The sequence below is a fragment of the Gobius niger genome (assembly GCF_951799975.1).
Source record: "Gobius niger genome assembly, chromosome: 21".
Lineage (NCBI taxonomy): Eukaryota > Metazoa > Chordata > Actinopteri > Gobiiformes > Gobiidae > Gobius > Gobius niger.
Genome location: NC_136872.1, coordinates 7,392,647 through 7,413,625, shown reverse-complemented (window position 1 = coordinate 7,413,625; position 20,979 = coordinate 7,392,647). Strand labels below are relative to the sequence as shown.

The following is a 20,979-nucleotide window of genomic DNA, read 5'->3' as shown; positions in this document are numbered from 1 at the left end:
CAAAGCTATGAATGATCCGAGCAGCCATTATTAAGCGATCTCTAATTTCTTTATAGTGCTGGTTATCACATATTTGTTTGAGGTTCTACAATGCGGCTGCATAGCTTGTAAAGCTGCACAATACATCGCAAAAAAATATCGCGATATTAGGCGATGCAATATACATATCACAAGAATCGCAACATCACTAAAGTCTTCATCTGATTTTCTGCAAACTCAGTCAAGAACAAATCGTGAACAGAACTTCAAAATGTGTAAAAGTTCAGTTTTACTTAAACATTTCCTAATTTATTTTCAGTTTAACCCTCTGTATTGATCCAGATTTCTGCTAGCTGAAAACAATAATATCGCTATTATCGCAATATTGCTCCTCCGTATGGTATACCGCAAGTTACTTCAATGTCTTACAGCCTTGCAGGCAGTTCCCGTGTCTTCGTAGGTTTCCTCATGGTTCCTCTACCACTAAAACATGTATAATAGAGTCCCTTCTGAGCACAGGACTACTGAAAAAGGGATTCTCAAATCTTTATGGGACTTTCCTATAAAAGTCAGATGGATTTTTGTTATATTATGTTTCTTCTATCATTCTACCATCAACTATCTTAACACTTACTAAATGTTTTGATTAAAGAGAACTAAACAAAACCTCTTCATTAAACACAAACAAGTGTGCATTGTGTAGCTCAAATCTGGAACCTACAGATGCCTTTTGCCTCCATTCCTTCTGTCCACATCATACAGTATAACCTTGCCTAACCACTAATACAGATTGACGATACAGGCTACAAGGCATCTCTCATTTACATTTGATAACGCGCCAGTGATGATACTCAACTCACTCCGCGGCCTGTAAATCAGTGTATATTTTGATAGCATTTCAAACTGGAGGCCGTGTACTTCGATTTTAATCAACACCTTGCGACATTAATTCAGGGATGGGTGGCAGGTGACGGATCGAGGAACGCATTCCGGTTGGCTGATGGCGTTTGGGTCATTCCGGCGCCTGGATCTCTATCAGATGGCCTTTGAACTCGTGTCACATCAAATAGCGGTCGCTCAGCTTGACATGACAACACTCTACACCCTGATCCAGCACAGCTTTATGGTTAAAAGCTATAAATGTAACTTTGCGACAGTGTTTTTTTTTGGGACAAAATCAAATTCGTGTCAGTGTGTTTCTTCTTGAATATGCAATATCTCAATGCTGCAAGACCCCACCCCCACCGCATCGGTCCAGGCTGTGGTGAATAATCATCTCACACCCACACCCCTTTAGCCCCCCCTACCCTAACCTCCTCTCTACCTCCCCCCGGTGGCTGCATGCATTATTTAACACCCCATGGAGGTCATGTGGTAGGGCATGGGCAGCAGTGTTGCCATTAATGTCGCCTTTGAATCACTTCCTATGTACACAGGCGATGTGAAAAGGCACATGTTTAGGCTGGGGTTGCAGAGGTCAGTGCTAAGTATGTCATTTTATGCATGCAGATGTAAAACGCGAAAGACTGACATTTTGGAGGCCAAGCCCAGTCTATCTGTAGCTGTAACTCAAAGTGCATTTTAAATTGCTACTGTACATTTCAAATCTCAGTTCTTTTCGATTTGTTCCTTTATAAAGATCGGGATTGTGTTGTTATGTCAAAACTGCCTCTGATTCTTGGTTAGTGAATATTAATGATGATTTCAGAAGTTCAAATACTCAGTTGGTATTGCATTTAGAAGAAGAAGAGCTTTGTTTCTATAGCCCCTTTCACAGACATGGTCACAAAGCATTTACATGAGACAATTTTACATTCACTCCATCCTCGGTGGTGGTAAACTACATACTGTATGTAGCTTCGGTTTCCCCTGGGGGAGACTGACAGAAGCACACACACCATTCATACGATTGTTCCTGCGTTTAGTGGTGGGGGAAACTGAAGTACCCGGATGAAAACCTACGCAGACGCGCAGAACATGCAAACTCCACACAGAAAGGCCCCGTCCAGGTGGGAATGGAACCCGGGACCTTTTTCCCGTTAAGCACAAGCGACCGCTGTGCTACCGAGCCTTCAAGTTTCGCATTTTTACCAACGAAATGTCAGAGTTTGGCCACAGCATTCAATCCCAAACTGTATGAGCGTGTACATTTTCAGTATTACTCCCACACACTGTGAGTTTGAGTCTGAAAGGCCTGCTGTATCTTAAACATCTGATAAAGATTAGGAAAAAATGTGATTGTCTTCTTAAGATTTGTCTTGACCTCTATCTCTATCTATTATTGCAGATGAACATAATGTGGCCCAGCTTTCAACCTGAACATCTCGAGTTGTCATGTGTCATTTTAAATTTGTTTGAACTATGATATTATGTTTCTTATAGTCTCAACAGCTTAAATGTTGTTTAAAACTAAGCATTCTCGGCTATATTTACTTACAATGATTGATGTTTGCCACTCCAGACCGGCGCTCTATCATGATTTACGATCAAATACTTTCAAATCAAAATTCTTCATTGTCCTGACTTTGCCCTGGCGACCAGACTAATACAGACTCGCTCTATGACGTAACGCTTGTCATAAAACGCCCTCAAATCCTTCCGAACATGGGACATTTTGATTAATCTTCTCCCTGCGACAAAAATGTCATCTTTCTAGGCACAGATTTGCTGGCATTTTCCTCACTGATTCTACAGGAAAGTCACTGCTGCAAAAGAACAATAAAACGACCACGCTACAATAAATTAGCAAGGGAGTTAGCCGCCATTTTGTAGTTAGCTAATTGCAAACTTCTCTTTGACTAATTTTTGCAAGCTAACATTTCTGCATTTGACCCACGTTCCAACCAGTAACACAGGCCAGAGAAAATTGTCCATGTCACGACCTTGACCAAAGTAGTTAGCCGCCACTTAGCATTAGCTTACAATTAGCTAATCACGCACTTCTTTTTCAAGACCTCGTTGGGAAATTCGTCTTCGGCTGAACACCCGGCCACCAATTTTCCCAATTACAAATGTCCATTGTTGGTCCGCCGCGTCTCCGACCTGATTGTAGGTCAGTAGAAAAGTCTCCTCTATTTTTGTCCAGATAATCCTCTCTAAGAAAGCGGCCAGCCCTTAGCGCCCGCGTGCGCCTGCAGCCCGTGCGCTTGCTAATACCTCCAGCAGCACGTTAATCCCTCCACAGTAGCCAAAGACCGTGGCGCGTTGGCATCTCTGGCCTCGGCTCGGATCGCACCGGGAGTTATTGGCGGATCGGTTGAGTGCGTTTGACCCGCGGGCGGCGTTGTCGCGGACGCGGGGTCGTCCATGAGCGCAGGGATGGTGGTGGGAGCAACAGGACAGGTAAGAGGTGTCGCGGTGGAAGCTGGAAGATTTCAACTTTACGTCTGTGTTGCAAAGGATTGTGTGGCCACATTTTGAATGATTTCACATGGATCAGCAGCAGCAGGCTTTGGTTCGAGTATAAACGGTGTCGGTGTTTGTGGTTAGCCTCATGACGGTTCATGCTGTTCAAGTTTCCTTCCTTCCGTTGCAATTTTTTCAAAACATCTTGTTATCAATGGGCAAGACAGTGGAGATCAACAGCCCCACCTGCTCTGGCAACTTCTGGAAGTCCATATAGGACACTTAACGTGAAAAGAAAATGCCAAATATTTGAAGATATGGTGAAATGCTCTGTTGACTTTTCAGTTCATGAAGTTTGAGATTGTCCAGCTCCATAGACCATTGCACAAAACTGACTATGTATTGACTATGAGCTATGACTGTGTATAGAAATAGCCTGACAGATTGATAGACTAAAGACTTTCCCCCATAGCCTTTAGCTCCTCGCTTCTAAAATGACTGTGCTATACCTCTGTTGAACGCTCTACATAAGCATCAAGGTGGTTTGTACTTTCCCGTGGGGGATGCCATGGTCGGGCTCGCTCCTGTTTGCTGACGTTTGCAATGGACCATCTGTTTTGCTAAACTGCGGGCAATAACGGCGCCAATTTGCATATTACGTAAGGAGGGATAGACTCCTGGCGACTAAATTAAAAACTCATTCACATTGAAAAGGCAACACCGTTCTTAGCTATTGCCAACGAAATTCCACATTACGCGCCATTCAAGAATTCCCTCTCCTTCTGATAGAGCTCGGTCCACCTTGGGAATTTTTTGCCTCATAATCTTCCCTTGAGGATTTCCCCTCCAACCCTGCACCCCCGGATCAGGATCGAACACGGCTAACAGGCTAACAGGCTGCGCTGGTGAACGTTATTTGAGTTAATGTGGAGCTACTTGACCTCAGAATCCCAATATGGACACATTAGTCATGATAATCCACAATCAGATCACGGGAAGAGGTTGAAAGTCAGAGCTCTGCAGAAAGTGGGGGGCATTTGAAGGAGTACAGTGTGTGTGAGCATGAGCGAGTATGACTTATGATGTCATTATGGCCCCAGTGCAGTATGGGATGGCTCATTTGTGTCCAAGAGGCTCCAGATGAACAGGCTACCGGTGCCTCAGTCATTCTGTTTCCTTTGTTTCATGTTGTTTCTTTCCTTTTCACTGATGTTTTGATGTAATTTTAGCTCATCTTTACTTGCTATTGAAATCCGTGTGAAGAAAAAATAGGTTAGAAATGCGTTGGGAACACTGGGAAGGATTTTGAACGACACCATTTTTGAGTTTGTTTTTATTTTCTACAGTTCTGTGCTATTGCTAGTTAGGTTAGCATGCAACTAGCACACAAACTCTTTACAAAACCAGAACCAAATGGTGATCCTTTCCTCCTGCATGTCCGGTATAAGTCCTGGTGGCCCCCCGTGTCCCCCTTTGTCCCCCCCCCTGTGTCCCCCTGTGTCCCCCCCACCCCGTGTCCCGCCTAGCACTGGTTCATTAGTGAGAGTCGCGCTGATGAAGCCCCAGAGAAACACTCCTCCGGCACAGCTCCTCAGAGAGACTTTCTACACCCCGCTTCGCCGTCACCACGGACACCGCCCCGCACCCGCTGTTACCATGGCGACGGGTGATGGAGAGACCGTGAGCGCCTGGTTAATAGAAAGGACAGGAGTGGGTTATGTTGGAGTTAACGACTGCACAGGTTTGGCGGTTTACTCACTGTGCTCAGCAGGTAGAGTCTTGTTGTTTCTCCGCCTTTTGGGATATCGTGACTCGCTCTTTGGACAATGGCGAGGTAAACACAGGCCCGGATCATTTTTACGGCTTCACTCTTTCGGCACATTTGACTTGTCCTGCTTCTGCTACTGCAACGAGAACTACTAGTCCATTACCACAACACTATTCAACTCAATCTACACCAGTTGGTTCAGGGACAGCAATAAATGAAGTAGCTCTGTTGTTTCAGCTCAAATAAATGATCCCCACCCCCAAATGTTTGCCCTATTTTTTTTTCCCTACTTCCCTCATTTGTCTCCCATTTCTATGACTAAAATTTTCCCTATTTCCCCCAATTTATGTCCTCAATTTTCCCCAAAATTTTTCCATAATTTCCTCCACATTTTTCCCCATTTCCCTCCTATTTTCTCCCCTATTTTAGCCCAATTTTACACAATTTTTCCTTATTTCTTTGGCACAGTTTCTCCCAATTTCCCCCCAAATTATTCCCAATTTTCCACACATTTCTTGACATTGTAAATTTGAATATAATCTAAACACTATTGTTCTGTTTTCTGGTTCTAGATGACAAATACTTTAGGTTTCGGAAAAAGTATCATTCCGGTATCGGTATCAAAACCAAGTATCGTTAAAGTACCGGATCGAATTTTTTTTTTAATGAAGTTGTTTTGCTGTTGGATAAAGCCGTCTTTCACTTCCGCTCCATTATGACCACATCTGCTACCAGTGACATTGGATTCTACTTTTGGTTCCCCGTGAATTACAAAAGAACCGATTATAATGCCTTACAACAATTAGCGGGAACACATGCTAACCCTATTGAATTCCTCTCATTATTATCTGTCATAGCTGTAATATGACGTAACCCAGCAGCAACACACACACAACCTTTGTGTAGCACCAAAATGACCGTCCATCTCATCAGCTAAACGCGTTATCGTGTTCTATTGTCTGCTAGTTAGCCTGGTTAGCCTGCTTTAGCCTTATCTTTTCACACTCCTGTCACGGCGAAGATGAATGCCCCCTCTCCCCCTTTTAGACAATTGACACCCCCCCTCTCTGTTGGTAGAACCCACCACGGAGCGTGTCACGGATGAAATATTGGATTTAAATGGGCCTAAACGGCGACAATAGCGGCAGATACGGGGTTCGACGCGCGGCATATGCTAGCACGGTTCACTCCGGGGCATTCACAGCGTGGCGAGGACACAGGGGTGGGGCCAGGTTAATGGGGCCTGTGTGGCTGAGTAAAAGCCCCCAAGGACAAAAAAACAACAACAACACACACACACACGCACAAAACAATTGGGCTCCAAGGGATCAGATGGGGGTGATGGTGCAGGTTTTGGCGTCTTTGTGTCTGGGGTTTGTGCCAGGGCGGTGCACACACTCAAGGACAGATAACACTAATTGTGAGTTCAATAGGTGTAAGCTGTCAGTGTGCTTAGTAAGTGATGCAGAGTCCATGGTATCTCTATCTCTAGTCCACGAGATAATTCAGCATTTACTTTGAGTATATTTATGTTTTAACACTTTGTATAAGGTGCTAAGCCCAGGTAGGAACATTTGTGTCAACATGATTAATCAATAGGCTGCATTATGTTTTTTTGTTTGTTTGTTTTTCATACTTTTAGTTTTTTTTTTCTCCCAATGTAAATAGCATGGTACCATATGGGCCCCATATAGGCCCTATATCACATTTTGTTTGTGTATGTTTGTTTGTTAGCATCTCAGTATATAGTAAAAGCAGACATTTGAGGGTAAAATGATATTTGTGAGCTGCAGAATAATGGTGGCTAGTTCTCGCATTGCTTCTTTAAGAGTTGTGAAATGTGCTTATAGGCTCATCCCTGTGAAGTTTTGGGATATTCGGAATTCAGGAAAAGTTTGGACGAACAGTTTCAAATGTATGTGCTCATTATTTCATTGTTTGTAAATGAAAGAAGGAGGCTGAGTGGTTAACACTGTTTCCTCGTAGCAACAAGGTCATGGGTTCCATTCTCAGACTGTGTGGGCCTCTCTGTGTGGAGTTTGCATAATTCTCATTCCACGTGTCTGGTTTCACCCCAAAACATGCACTATAGGTTAATCCTCAAGGCCATATGATCCTGACCGTTAGCCGGGCTCGACACCTGGACTTGGGTTACCCACTGTTTCTGACGGGTTGTCCCAGTAGGCATTGAAGGATGGGTCAAATGCCTGGGACAAAATTGCCTACAGGGAAAAAAAAAGGACATGTTAACTTTTAAGTAACGTGATGTTTTTCATAATCACATGGAAACAGGGCACACGCCATGTCCATAAAGCTCGATGACACTTTCTTCATGTTAATATGAACAAACGTCATATCCCTAACCCAGTATAAAGACTTTGAATCACAAGAAACATGTTTAGTATGTTCTTAGATAATAATACGGTGATAATATGGAGCATAACCGCCATTATCTCTTTGTTACCAAACATTTCCCATCCTGATTCCATGTTACTTTACTTTACTACTACATTACTGATTTGTTTCATTAACAGTAGGCTACATATTTGAACGTATTGCAAAAAATGCTTTGTTGTCCAGTTATAATATCTACAAAAGCGCATTATTGATCATTCTAGCATTTGCATACAGAATGTCAGGTCGTCCTCATGTTTATAAGTCCTGTTGTTTCTTGTCTTCCAGGTAAGTCATCTCTTGGACAGCTGGGGTTCAGTGGGAGGCTGTTGTTTCTGATGATGCTGGTCCACTCAGATAAGTTCAGCTTCAAATCTGACACGCCTGGACCACTAGAGGGCACCATTGCACTGCTGCCTGATGTGAACTGCATGTAGAGTAATTTTGTTTTCATCAATTCCTCCATTGCATTCAGCCGCTTCCTGGCAGGAATATTTATATTTTTTAAAAAAAGACTTTGAATTAGTTGAACAGACAGCTCAAGTGTAGCTTAGTGCTGTCACCCTCCTATACAAACATTTTGAGAATACAATTTCTCTTAAGCCGTGGTCGTCTATGCTCTAGCTGTTTGTGTTGGCAATTCGCTCCTGCTGTCTCCTCATGAACCTATTATCTCTACTAACAGGATCTTAAACATAGAGGTCATAGGTCATTCCTGGTGCTATACTTTCGATGAGACTAATGCCAGTCTGTTTCGTCTTAACTTCCACCCTCTTTCTATAGCGGTTTTTTGACATATTCAAACATCATTGTAGCAAATGGATTTATATCAGGAAGTTCTCTTACTCTACTCTAATGTTATTATGTAGAAGTTTGATATATTTTGTATTGATATTAATATGCATCATTAAGAGATCTGCAGTTGTTTTATGATCTGAATACATGTTATATCATTTCCAGTTTAAATCTATTAATGCAGAGCAGTGTTCATTTTGACAACATATTTTAGTTTAGTTTTAGTCTTAGTCTTTTGACTAAAATGTAAGTTCATTTTAGTCAAGACTTAGTCAAAAAAAATTGTTTCAATTTTAGTCTAGTTTTAGTCGACTAAAATTGCATGTCAATTTAGTCGACTAAAATTAAGACTAATTTAGTCGACTTACATTGATAATATTCATTATAATCATATTTAATGTGGTTCCTCTGCTTCATGGAGCTGCTCCACATGAACAAAGCACAAACCTGTTCATTTGGCAGTGAATTTAAATGATCTGAGGCTCTTTCAGACGGTCAATAGAAGTTTGGATGATTTTAGTCTCTCCTTTTCATTTTTATTTAGTCTTATTTTAGTCGACTAAAATATCTGGACATTTTAGTCATAGTTTTAGTCTCATGAAAAACTTTTAATTTAGTTTTAGTCCAATTTAAGTCAGCAAAAATATCACTTTGACTAAAATTAAGACTAAATATTTTAGTCGACGAAATTAACACTGATGCAGAGTAGTATTTGAACCAACAGAGCAAAAATGATTTGAAATGATTTTGTAGTCTTGCCCTCCCAGACTTCATACACCGAGCACTAAGCGCAAGGAGGCAGCTGCCGGTCCGTTAATCGCTCTTCAGACCCTCCTCAGATTAGGAAGCATCCCTATCCCTCCTTTCGGTATTAGTGCGAGTGGGAAGACGCATCACCTTTCTCTGAACATGCACAGACACAGTGGTTTTATAGGCAACAACAAGGAGCTCGTACTGCTCGCATTATTCCATCGCTTTACAACAACCAAAAATACTACCTTAGAAGATTTCAGTTTGCAGTGTCGTCCTAAGGTGGCGCCATTGGGCTAAACATCCAAAAGGGTGAGGCTGTGGGAAAAGATAAGACACTGCGGTGGGAGCCTTCGAGGAGCTTTAACAATAACAGGATGATTTCACGTCACTGCTGTCGAGTATTTTTGATGTAAATCTCAGTCGTAATGATGATTGATTCAGTGCATTGGCGGCTGACATGTTTTTGTTTTGTTTGTTGTCGTCTAATTATCTTTGGAGAGTGAGAGAGGAGGCCTAGAGACAAGACATGACTTTTAATCACCTGCCGTACAGTGTTGCTATGTGTTAGTAAACCCCTCTACTACACTAACTATGCTAATGGTTAGTGAGCTAGCTAATGATCTGGCTAAACTGAGATTGAAGGAAATAGATTGTTTAGTCTAAGCTGGAGTGATAAACGATGGTGCTGCTTATAAACTTGAAAAGACTACCTGTACATGTGGTGCATTTGAGGGAGGATTAGCATTTCGGCCCATCTTTAGCCGTGCGATGCTAATTCCAGGACCATGGACAGGGCTTGTGCTGAAACTGCTAACTCTCATCTCTATCATGAAAAGTAGTGACACAATATATTGCACAAATGATGATGTTTCCCCAAACTCTTTCAGAATCATATTTAACCAGCAGTTTATATTATTTTTCTGCATTTGAGAACACGTTTGCAGGTTTTATACAACATTTTTCTGATGTTGCTATTTTTGTGATCATCACAATCGTACTAAATGTTTTCTTACATATTCCGGGCATTTCCAGAACATTTTTCCCAAGCGTGCGCTCTCTTCCTATTTCCATGACTACAAGCCAAAATAACCTGTGCTGGACCGTACCATTTCCCTCATCCGCTCCCCCTCTGACTCCTCGGACAATGGCGCTTTCCTTCTTTTTTTTTTTTGCCCACAAAGGAAGGACACTTGGTGCTACCGTGCCTCGCCCCCCCCCCCTCCCTTTCATGTCATAATCCTCTTGAGCGTAATACAAATCAAAGCCCTTTCACCCCCTTCGTCGCGTCTGCGGGGCGATGGGGGGGGAGGCGTGGCTCTGTCTCTGTTTGTGCCTTCTGATTGGCTGAGAGCGCCCACCTCCGCCTGGGTTTGCCTTTCCTCCCCTCTCCGTGCGCGCCTCAGTCGGGCTGACGCTAGAGGAGAGGAGAGAGGAGTCCAGTAACTTCCAGAGAGTTTAACCTTGAGATGTTTTAGTGTTGTTGTTTTTTTTTTTTTGGGTTATTAGAGGATCTTAGTAAAACAGAGACAGCCATGGCGCACGCCGCGGCTCACATAAAGAAGGCGCGTTATGAGATGGAGCCGCCCCCGGATTTGAAGGCGCTGGAGAAAGCCCGGGAGAGGAAGAGGAGGTCCAGGGAGAGGGCTGAACGCAAACGCAAGGTAGAGCGAGGGACGTTGTAGGTGGAGAGGCGGAGAGGCATCCCCCGTTCTGCCCGCCTGTGTAGCACCCATCTCACCGCCACACGCCATCACGCCATGTCACCTCCTCCATACACCAACTTTGTCTGCCGCCGACCCACCTGGGCTGTCATCTGTGCGCTGCAGATCAAGTCATCGCCATTGTCAAGCACATGAGAAAACATGTCCTATTATAGATAGTTCAATAAATCACCAATAGAAGTCATTGAAACTCCACTTCAGTTTATTCTGTAGGTACATCTTAATCTTGTGTCGTTTGAGTATGACTACAAGTTATAGAAAAGTCCTTTTTGCATGGATTTGCATATCAAAAATTGTTTCCTGAGTAAACGTGGCTATTCGGTAAAGCTGACACTTTCTTGGTGTTTTCATTAGCGATGGGTTTCTACGGATTTTTTGGGAGAAAACACCGAAAATGAAACAAAGGTGTTGAAAATTGGCATCAGTAACTTAGTTCAGAGTAAATATTAGCTTGTGGGGAACAATAATATTAACGTCTATCTGTAAAAGTGTTTGAATTGTGAAGGAACTAAGCTTTCAAATGAGGCACAGCATAGTGAATAACGTGCTTATTGTGGTCGGCCTGAGTTTTCGTTCTCTCAATGTGAAAGGAAAATGATTCGTTAGGAACATACATGAAACTTCCACAGAACTACCTTCATCCAGCTACACTGTGGGTTACTCTAACCACCGCAGATTCAGCACTGAGTCAGCTGTTCTGCTGTCACTGCAAATATAGCGCCAAAATGTCATGGATGGATAATGTGCCTTATAATAGTTTTCTCAATGACAGTAAAATCTGAAGGTGAGCCCTATGCTTTTACTGCAGTTTTTCCATGGGCTGCAACATTACGTCATTTTAATTTTGAGATTGTGATCAGCTCCTTCATATGGGGTAGACAAACCATTCTGTCTAGGGTTCCAAGGTAAAGGGTTCCCAGAAAATGTTGTCCTAATAGTTTAACTAGTTTGTAACTGCATCCATAATACATACATACATAATACTGTGACATCTAAAAGCAAAACTTTAAAAAAACTCAGACGTATCCATTTCTAACCCTCACCCAACTTTGGTGAACGCTGACACCACTTTCTCTTCTGGTATGACATTGAATTTGCTTGCTCCATGGGGACCCCAAGTGTCTCTTTCGCCCAGGCCTCTCAAAATACGCAGAAACAGCCGTGCAAAATGCAATAAAAATGAAAAGTCAAGTTTGCCAATCCCTTGCACGACAGAGCCAAAACAACATGGCACCGAGCGAGCTAACCGCGAGCTAAACCTCCCACTGCTGCTGAAGTCTGCTGCCTGTCCTCTCATCCTCACAGCCCTGAAGGACCCCCCCCCCCCCCCCAACCCCCCTGTCATCTGCTCATCTCTCCCATCATCATGTCATCACACACTAGACACGCTCCCGATATAAATGACTGCCGTGTTGCTCATCAATCTCCCCCCATCACTGTCTACCACCTCAGGAGCCGCGATCGTACTGCGCTCGAGTCACCTGCAGTAGCCGTGGATGTACACACCACTCTGCTGCACAGTCGCTGTGTACTGGTGATCTGTAGTAGTTTCACGCTCCATGACTTTACACTGATGGCTTTAAGGAGACTAGACATAATACTGCAAAGACTGGGAGTAAGCTGTGTAGACTGTCTGCATCAAGGCGCTGTTTGGACTGGCACATGACTGCAGTGAAAGTTCACGTCATGTCAAATACAACATTTATCCTTTGAATATGCATGTAATCTATTCTAGCTAACAACAGGACTACATCTGATGAAAGCTCTGTAGCAGTGGTTCTCAAATTGTGGTGCGGCTACAGTTCGTGGTGTGCTAGCTGCTTCATTTGGTAAAGCTAATCTGCAGCAGTAGATAGCCATGGTACATTTTAGAGTGAGTTTTATATTTTCGAGAGAATTATACTTTACTTTTATTTTGGTTTAATCCTTTTTTCCTTAAGCTATGGTTTAGTCCTGTTTTAACCTGGGTTTGGACTTGATTAAGGCCACATGTTATTAGTGGCACTCACTTAGCCAGCTGAATGTTTTTTTGGAGTTGGTAGTTGGACTGAAAAGGGTGCAGACCACGGCTCTAGTGGTATCTTTTTTATTGGAAAAAAAAATAGATGTGTAAAACAATAGCTAGCATTAGCCTAAAAAAATGTCCATTCAATAGCTAGTAAATGATCTATATTGCACCTTTCTACCTGCTTTAAGCACTCAAAGCGCTTTACATCGAGGAACCACTCACCCATTCACTCTCTCATTCACACACCAGTGTACACAGACTCTGTAAAACAATAGCTAGCATTAGCATAAAAGAAATGTCATTCGACAGCTACTAGAAATGTGTAAAATAATTGCTAGCATTAGCATTCACATATTTCATACTATAGCTACGAGAACTTTAGCATAAACTGGCCCACAGTAGCTTTAACATGTAAGGAACCATTCTTGCTGTCATGTTTATTTAGTTGGCAGGTTAATAAACACATGTGAAACTGATGCATGTAAACGAGCCATGCTGGATTGTTACTATGCTTGAAGACAGAGTGATTTTAAATTGCAATCTCAGAAATGTGTCACTTTCTGTGGTGATCACTGTCAAGTATCTTGTGTTAGCTACTCTCATTGTGGGGCTGTCGGTCATTTTGACCCGAAAGCCACAGGAGCCCGCGGCCAATCAAAATGACCCAAAAGCCACTGAAGATTATGTAAAAAGAAGCAGAAAAAAATATGAATGTATGGTTATTTTAAGGCTCTTTTTTGGAGTGTATTCTTTTTTCAGACTCTAGGTCCATAGTATAAGTAATAGTATAATGTAATAGTGAATCTAATCTTCAATTTTCTGTAGTGGGTTTTGTCGGAAAATTCCTCACAAGCTGCTCTCAAAGCCAATACCAACGTGATCAGAATGACTCGTGAAATTGCATGTTTCTCATTCACTGTTATTGCTTATTTTTGATAGAACCCATAAAAACACATTCCCTGATCCCCCATTTTCACCTGCAGGCTGATCACGGTCTGGTTGTATTATCGACCGATGGGGATTATCACATGGATTACGCCGTGGCCTCTCTCTTTCACAAACACATCTAAAAGTGATTAATAGATTCAATTTGCCGGAGTTCCTGCCTGTAGCAAGATGGCTGACCTTTCCATCACCCAGCTGTGTTATTTGTGGCTAGTTTGGAAATAATTAACCTCAAATGCTAATATTGGCTAGTGTCAAAAGGCTACTGTATGTCTTTCTGACGTGTTATACAATATATAGACACGCAGATGTAATATTACATCATATTACGTAAGTAGTTGTAATATGATGGCGGGATCAGAGAAGCTAGCTAGCACCCACAATCACCTTTCATCCTCTCCAAAGGTCAAGATAAAGAGGATTTGCATGACCTAGACGAAGAAGAAATGTCTTGTTTTTCCTGTCGTACACTGCGGGTTGGTAACGTCGACATGGGCAGATGTTGTAGAGATTTTTTTAAATTCTCAAATATTCATTGTTAAATTTGGGAGAATAAGCTAGCTGTCTGTATGTAGCCTATTGCGATTCAACTAGAGCTGCACAATGTATTGCAAAATTTTTGTTGCCCTATTTTTTGGTGACACAATGTCCATATAGAGTTCATGGATGTGATGTCATATCGCTAAGCGTTATGGGATTAGCAGCAATTGTAAACTAATGGAGATTTTAAAAGATAAAATACTGGAGTTATTGTTCACATTAAAACACACCACAGTGAGTTGTGTATGTATGATGTATTTACCAGCAGTAACTCAGCAGCTAATGGAGTTGTTCCACGGCTTTTTCCTCCACTTTTTATACTGTTTTTAGCTAATCTTTGTCTATGGACAACATGCTAACAACTGCAAAGATGGCGGATCTCCATGGTAACTGTGGAATTTCCCGAACTCTATTGCAAGAAGCCACAATATAACGCTAAATCACTGAGGTTTTACAGCTGAGATTTGAACATTTCTGTGCTCACCTAATCTAAAAGAAAAGTCTTGCGGTAGCTTTAAAATGTGCAAAACTTCAGTTGCAATTTCCTAATTTTGTTCCACTTTAGCCTAGTTTTGGTCCTATTGTCTTGTTCCGACACAATTTGATGTTTTTTGTTTGTTTGTTTTGTTTAAATGGAAGATATCCTTATAACATTGTTATTGCAATAAGGTATACATTTTCTCACATCGTCATATGTGCTTGTGTGTAAATGTAGGAGACTATATTAGTTTTAATAGATTATAGGTTAGATCACAATTGACCTTTCTTGAACATGCTGGTTTATAGGTCTGTCCCAGAGATGGAACATTTCCCTTGGACTCTTCACCCATGCTGCTGTCAAACCAGTGCATATTGATAACAATTCATAAAAACATACAACAGACAAAGCTACATTGCATTTTGTTACAGTTCACACCATCATTAAACTGGTGTGTCTCTTGCTTTCCCAAAGCAGGTTTTTTATTCTACCAACAGGCAGAAAACAAGACCCTAGCTTCTCAATTAGCCGTAGAAATTTGCTTGGGGATACAAAAAAAAGCAGTTCCCTCTAACAACTTTGCTTTGCACTGATTGTTGTTTTGCAGTTCATTTGAGGACAAGCTCTTGCATCTCATGGAGGGCTCAGATGTGTAATGAATTCAAACAGTTGCAGTATTAGACTGCGCTTAGCTGATGTTAGCATTGTTCTATAAACAAACAACATGTTAAGTTTGCTATTTTTGTTTCTTTCTCAGCTCTTTCCTTCCTACTGCAGTAACGTCACAACCTCTGCATCTTGCGTAAATGCATCGCAGCTTTTTGATTTTTTCTTGCATCGCATTTTCTGCTGGTACGTTCCGCAACACACCTGCCTGGACTGCTTCTTCGGACAGTTTCTTTTTTTTTTTTGGCCGTCCACACTGCAGCAGAACACCTCACCAAGTGAATGCGCACTCATCTTTTCAGTAGCTCCAAGGCCAGTTCAGAATGTGCAGCCTCATACAGTTGAATGCGGTGACAGCGAGGAGTCATCATTAATCATCCACGCTCTGTACCCTGCGCCTTTGAGTACGGAGAAACACAGAGGGGCAGGTTTTGAAGGCGTTCGGCTTGTGTTGTGGACTGATAAGTGCAATTATGGCGTAATCGTTTCATTAACAGTAAAAGTGCTGACTTGGCTTGGTCTGAATAGCCTGAAATTTAACATTTACTTTGGCGAAGCAATTCTCACTCCTGCGAAGCAAGAAGGTCCCATGGTCACGTCCCGGACCATGCGTGGCCTTCCTCCCTGTGTCTGTGTGGGTCTCTTCATGTTGCTCTGGCTCCCGTACCAGCGAGCACGTGTACAAGAGGGGACTTTTGGGACTTTTCAGGTTAAAGGTCAAATCAGTCAGTCATACAAAATAAAAGAATTGTGACCATGAATGTTGGAAAGCGTTGGTTGGACATGCCGTCAAAGTTAGGACAAAAAAGACTAATCCTTCCTTGTCAGAGTTTGAAATGCACCGCGCAAACTCCTCACTCAAATTCAGGAATTGAACCTGGGACCTTTAAGCCGGAGACTATGATAATATATGTGTTGACTTTAGAAGTAGAAACTGGCTGCTTGATCCCAGCAAATATCTGATATTTAAAGCAGTACTAAGTAACTCATGCCCCTAGACGCCATAAGTGCCACTGCAGGTGTCGTAGCATGTAGCATTTTTTTACTCATTAATTGTCCTTGAGAGTAAATACTACGCTGACCGTAAAGACAAAGGGAGAGAGGGATATTGTACATCGAATTACACAATGGAGATCATTTGTTTCACTCAAACTTGACTGTAGATACTGTTTAAGTGGCGCTAGCCCGTTAGCCTGTTAGCTTCTTCTTCATGATTCCATTAGTGTGTATTGGTGCTCCTAGACAGAGACATGAAAGATCCCCCAATCATCCCATTAACACTTGTATCACCCCCAGAGGGACTACGGAAAGGATTTATTAAGGTAAACAAGTTACTTAGTACTGCTTTTAACGTAGGAACCTTGAAGAATACTTTACTTTGAATCTCTCTGAATGTGTTATTGCCGTCTATCCCCAACACATCCGCTTTATGAATCACTGTCCACACCCGGCAATTGCAGTTAGAAATGTTTGCTATCTCGATAATTGTCTTGAAGGAGAAGAGCTGAAATGTTTCCAGCTTTGTGCCCCAGCAGGCCCTCGTAGTACCGCAACTACCTGAATGATTACAGATAACAGCCTCATCCCGGGACCTGAATAACTGCTGACAAATGGATCCCGACACCCACTGATCTGCCAGCTGTGCTCCTCATCTCCACAACATCCTTCCCACTAACTACCGACTCTCTCTTTCCCATCATCACTCCCTCCGCTCTCCCCCGGGGGCAGTTGCGAATCCCCTTCTACTGGTTGAGCTGAAATTATTTTTTACTACTAATCCAGTTATGCCCGCTATTGTGCTTGCACCTTCTTAGTGTTTTGATGTCTGACTCCGAAGCAAGACTGGAGATACTTGGTCCCAGACTCCCAGAGCTCCAGTAATCCATTTGCCACTTGTCAATGCTTCCATTTCATAGTCCATTGTCTTGTGCAGTGCAGCATTGACCTTACATTATAATGGCCTGCAGCTTTTAACTATAGCTTGATGGGCTATTGTTTAGAGATCCTTAGCTGCATGTACTGTTTGGTGATAAAGATAATTGGATTTCCCATTCAATACTGCTTTTTATCAAGGCAAGTCCCTCTTCCATCTACTATGATACAAAGTTGCATTTAAACCTAATATTTAAAACTTTTGAGCAAAATTAATCCCTACACGAATAATTCCAAACCTTTTTGGGTGAGTGCTACCATTAAGACAAAGCATCCACATGTTTGGCTAAGTGTTATTAAACTCAACCCCACTGGCCCGTCATCGCATCAAGCAGTGGTTATCAGTCCTGCTGGCAACACCGCTCTCCCGTGTGTTTTCATGTCTAATCTCTACGTGCTGCTGGATGCTCAGATTATGCAATTTCTGTTGGAAATATTTGCGGCGGGCTTGTAATAATAATCCCCGCTCCACCACTTCCTCTCCCTCTACTCCTGTCTGTCCATCTATGGATTATCTATGGCTGCATGTCTATGATTGCTTTGATAACAGTTGCTTTCACCAAGACAAAGTTATACGTTGCTATGCGAAGTTCCAGTATATGAACTTTAGCGGTGCAAGAACAGACCCTTGGGGAACTCCACGGTAGAACACATGGGTAGAACAAATTGACAATGCAACCAACTTTAGGTATTTTGCCCTTGTTCACTTCCTATTACAGACATGAAAGAGCCTTTTTTATTTTTTTGTGGCTAACATTTCGTCTCGTGCTGTGATACATCTACCCCATTAAGGGCCACTCCTGTAAGCATAGTGGGATTGACCAAATCCTGGATTAGTTCTTTTTTTTTTTAATAATCTGGGTGCAGTGGTGCAATGGGACACTGGCTCATGAGGGATACCACTCCGATTGCCATGACAACCGAAAGAGGAGAATCCACTATGTGCTGGCAGCAGCTGGGTACACAGAGATATGACAGTATTTAGTTAGTTGAACGTGTGTCTTTCTTGACTTTGTCCTTGCTTCAGTGGTTTGATACAATAAGATACTGTGTGGCTGGGTGACGATCAGGAAGCACAGCAATTCCAGTCCAGGAATTCCGAAAAATTGTACAAAATCTTTTAGCGGAAAAACAGATTTAGTCACTTGCTGCAGCTGGCGATTCAGGCTTTAGTGAATAAAGCCGTCCTGTTGCCAGTTCTTTATTTACTACAGTGATTCGCTTCAGTAATCCACACATCAACACTATGTACAACTTCAATCTTCAAGCTTTTCGTGTTCTGTCGTGCTGAAAGTATTTATTTTTTCTACTCTTTCTGTATAATAAGCAATGAATGGAGTTTTCTCTATTTTTGCAAGGTGGGAAATGCTCCAAATGGTGCTTGAAACATGTGATTGAAACTCATTTAAAGAAAAGAAATGTAGTATCCGATTACAAATAAAACAGGGCTGCAAACTTGAACCAGCTATATAATACAAAAACATGATTTTAATGCCATTTTGAAGCCATGGAATTGTGGCTAAACCTTTGGTAGCACGATAAGGTGTAGTTGACGTTGTTCGTACTTTCATCTGACAGTGCTGGAGAAGTAACAGAAGGTGATAATATGGATTTTTTTTGGATGTGTTTGAACTTTCGACTTGTGAGATTGTGCAGAACGTGTGATATAACTGTTACTACCTAGGGACTCTTACAATGCATCACTACTACTTCTATGTGCATTCTTTTTTTTTTGCCTTACCTTTTCTTTCCTGCCCATTCTCGTCTCATCTTTTACGCTGCGTTGTGGGTGTTCGGGCTGCTATTTTTAAACAGGTCCACATATGCCACATTCTCCTTTTGTGGGTGCTGGATGGGCATGACGGCTGCACGGCTTCCAAAAGACGAGTCAGAAAGGAAAATGTCATTTTGAAGCCGGTGCTGTGAATTTAGCTCAGTGTCGCGGTGACGCATGATCTGTCTGCGGTTGATTAGTCATTGTTGGTCCTCCATGGCCAGCGGAGAAACATTTTCCACGCACACTGAAGAGAAATACACATAATGTATTTACTATTGGAACGTATGTTTTCTCTTTTAACAAATCAAGGGATAAAACAATAGCGGGGAAAGAACAGCGCCTTGTGGAACTCCATTACTTGACTTTTGTTTAGTCTATCATTTCGCTACCATAACTGTTTTCTTAAAGATTTATGTTTAATGTGTTTGTTCTACCAGAAAGGAACATGAAGCTAACTTTTTAGGCTAACGTTTCAAGTTTTATTCCAATGGAGAGTTAGCCGTGTCTCGCTAGGCTAGCAGTTAAGGGCAGAAAACCATTTACTTACTCTGGATGTTCGTACTTCACGAGAGGAGACTTAACGGTAAATATTTTAACTTTGAAGCTATAGCCTAATGTTAACTTGGCACTAACAAAAGTAAGTGAAATAGCACACCGATCAAAACTAATTATTATGAAACACCCTCGGCTTGACGTTTTTTCCCTCTGTTGTTAATTCAGAGTGTTGTTTCTACCCTACACTCAGAGTTAGAGGAATATTCATCTTTTTCTGCACGTCTCCTATTTTGATCGAAGGAACATCCTCTGCGCATGAAGCTTTATCAAATCATTGTTTCCATAGCAACCTGCTCTGGATTTCTATAATTTATCTATACTCCTTTGTGCTTGGTGTATTGCCGTGTAAACTCACAGAGAAGTCAGGAAGATGGAGATCAAAGTGGAAAAATACATGAGTGACGGACACTGCACGAGGCACCGATGTGGGATTCTACACCGCCCCCTGTGGGTCTACTTATGCTCCCCGACATCATTTACATCATTTGATCTGGTTTAGCATTAAGCCACTTACATATTTGATCATTTACTGTATTAAGGTCCCCAGGGTCTTAAGCTACACATGAGATTTTTATACAGTTTACCAATGAATGATAAAATGACAAACCACTACGTTCTTGACAAACTGTGAATTGAAAGTCGCACAGGAGTTTTCCATCTTAGAGAAGTCTTGTTTAAGTTGTCATCTGTACTGAAGTGGCTTTGCCTTACATCACACAGGGTATCCGCGGGATCTTAAAAAGTCTAAAATTGAAGAATCCAAATTTAAGGCCTTAAAAAGTCTAAAATTTGGCCTATTTGGTCTTAAATCCATGGTAAACTGGTCTTAAAAAAACGTTCAACGACCCAATTATTTGCGCACAATTTAGTCCAAATGTTCGGAAACCCCCGCCCCAACTGGCTCAGGATGGAAACACAAAGCTAACGCTCCTCTGCTCAGTGACAGAAGGAAAGTGAAAGCACAAACTCGAGTCCTGTTACTTTAGAAACACGTTTCTCAGTTTGTTCATCAAAACATCTGACAAAGAAGTTTAGAAAACATAAAACCTAGACTAGATTCTGGCCTAATATTAACATAATTAAACTAATTATGATAATTCATTAATTGTAAAGTTGACAGTGTTTTGTTCTATGCAAACGAGTGGAAAAGCTGCTTTTATTTTTAGAAACAGTGAATGTTTACAGCTCAAGTATTACAAAGCATTTTAAATACAAAAACTAAATATCTGTTGTTTTCTTTCATTCAGTCGATAATTGTGAGTAATTATTCAATCTCAATATTCTTATTATGGGTTAAGGATGTTAAAACTTGAATGGTTGTTA

General features: G+C 41.8%; 1 protein-coding gene across 11 annotated transcripts in view; it reads left to right on the top strand.

Moving 5' to 3' along the window:
• The window catches only part of ank2b (ankyrin 2b, neuronal), a 154,599-nt gene that overhangs the window by 66,862 nt on the left and 66,758 nt on the right, over window positions 1–20,979 (top strand). For 6 of the 11 annotated variants that reach the window (XM_079579539.1, XM_079579538.1, XM_079579537.1 and 3 more), the window contains exon 1: window positions 10,440–10,695. The exons of 2 other annotated variants lie outside the window; for them this stretch is intronic. In XM_079579539.1, the coding sequence (XP_079435665.1) occupies window positions 10,567–10,695 (129 nt within the window). In that variant the 5' untranslated portion in view covers window positions 10,440–10,566. Of the gene's footprint in view, window positions 1–10,438; window positions 10,696–20,979 lie in introns of those variants that run through there. 3 more of the 11 variants (XM_079579540.1, XM_079579541.1, XM_079579536.1) reach the window with 1 other exon arrangement.